This window comes from Rhagoletis zephyria, unplaced genomic scaffold, assembly GCF_001687245.7.
Source record: "Rhagoletis zephyria isolate East Lansing unplaced genomic scaffold, Rhagoletis_zephyria_1.1 Rzeph_scaffold_76176, whole genome shotgun sequence".
Lineage (NCBI taxonomy): Eukaryota > Metazoa > Arthropoda > Insecta > Diptera > Tephritidae > Rhagoletis > Rhagoletis zephyria.
In genome coordinates this window covers 1-1,190 of record NW_016233225.1, presented here as the reverse complement: position 1 = coordinate 1,190, position 1,190 = coordinate 1, and the positions used below count along the sequence as shown (strand labels likewise).

Genomic DNA, 1,190 nt, shown 5'->3' with positions numbered 1-1,190 from the left:
CATCTTCGAATGAATATTCTGACGTTGGCACACCGAGTGCTCTAAGGAGAAGGAAATAAGCAAATTTAAATTTTAGAACGACAAATATGTTATCTTGCATCTGGTACTCACTTCGCCATAACATCGCGCACATTTTGTGCATATAAATTTGCATCAGCTTTTTCCTCTTCTGATGGCGTGTAGACAGGCAAAAATTCGATTTCGCAACGACTATAGAATTGCGCCATCGTCAGCCAAAGTAGCTTCAGGCTAATTATTAACAAATATAGAAATATGTTATTAACACTATGATTGATATTGCTTTTTTATATTGAATACATTTTGACAAATTATAAAAACTAGATTGTACTATCTAATATCTATGTATGTACATATCGCTCATTTACTTTACTAGTAGCACAACTCGAAAAACATAAATATTGAGCAAAATATGCAGAAATGATCGCTACCTCTTCTTCTATGTTGTGTAAAAAGATGTATGGATTGCACTAGAATAAAATATGTATTCAATTTTACCATAGAAGTATATGTAAATTCAAAACTTTAAACCCCCTTTTCTCGAAAATATTAAAAACGAACGCGATTTTTTTGCAGCTCCAAAATAGCACTTTATTATACTAAAATTTAATGCCTACCAAGTTTAAAACTGCTTACCAAAAATTATTCTAAAAATTCTGATTGGGGTTTGAAATAATGATGAAACTTATTTTCTTTCATAATTTTTGCACAAAGTTTGAAATTTGGACTTACATACATTCACGAAATTATGCCAAAAATAAAAACAAAATTAAATGTGAAGTTAATAATTGAAGCCCTCACTAGGCTACTTACACGCCAGGTCCATCCCATGTCCAAGTGAATGAATCATATTTGTTGGGGTACTTCAACAACACCGGCTGTACCGGCACCCCCGGATAAAAAGCTCCAGGCTTAAATTTAATCAACGCCTTTCGATTAGTGCATGTACCCTCGGAAAATATCACAACTTGAGGCCATTCATCCTCGGAACGTGCGCGTTGTACAATTTGACGTATCGTATTTTGACGCGAATTCGGATCCTCCCGCTGCACATAAATGGGTTGAGCAAAATTGATGATTTCTATTAAAGATAAAAAACAATTAAAAATATATTACTTAGTTAGGTGATGAAAATGTAAACAAATGAAAAACTTACTGCCTAGCAGTGGTAT

The 1,190-nt window shown here is 33.4% G+C and overlaps 1 protein-coding gene across 1 annotated transcript; it reads right to left on the bottom strand.

Annotated features, from left to right (window-relative positions):
- Positions 1-4: 4 nt before the first annotated feature.
- On the bottom strand, positions 5-1,099 carry LOC108357381 (lysophosphatidylcholine acyltransferase-like; the record flags this gene model as incomplete). The annotated part of the gene is made up of 3 exons (XM_017608466.1): positions 5-41; positions 112-249; positions 832-1,099. Coding segments are annotated over 3 exons (443 nt in total), but the record flags the coding sequence as incomplete, so codon positions are not given.
- Positions 1,100-1,190: the final 91 nt, after the last annotated feature.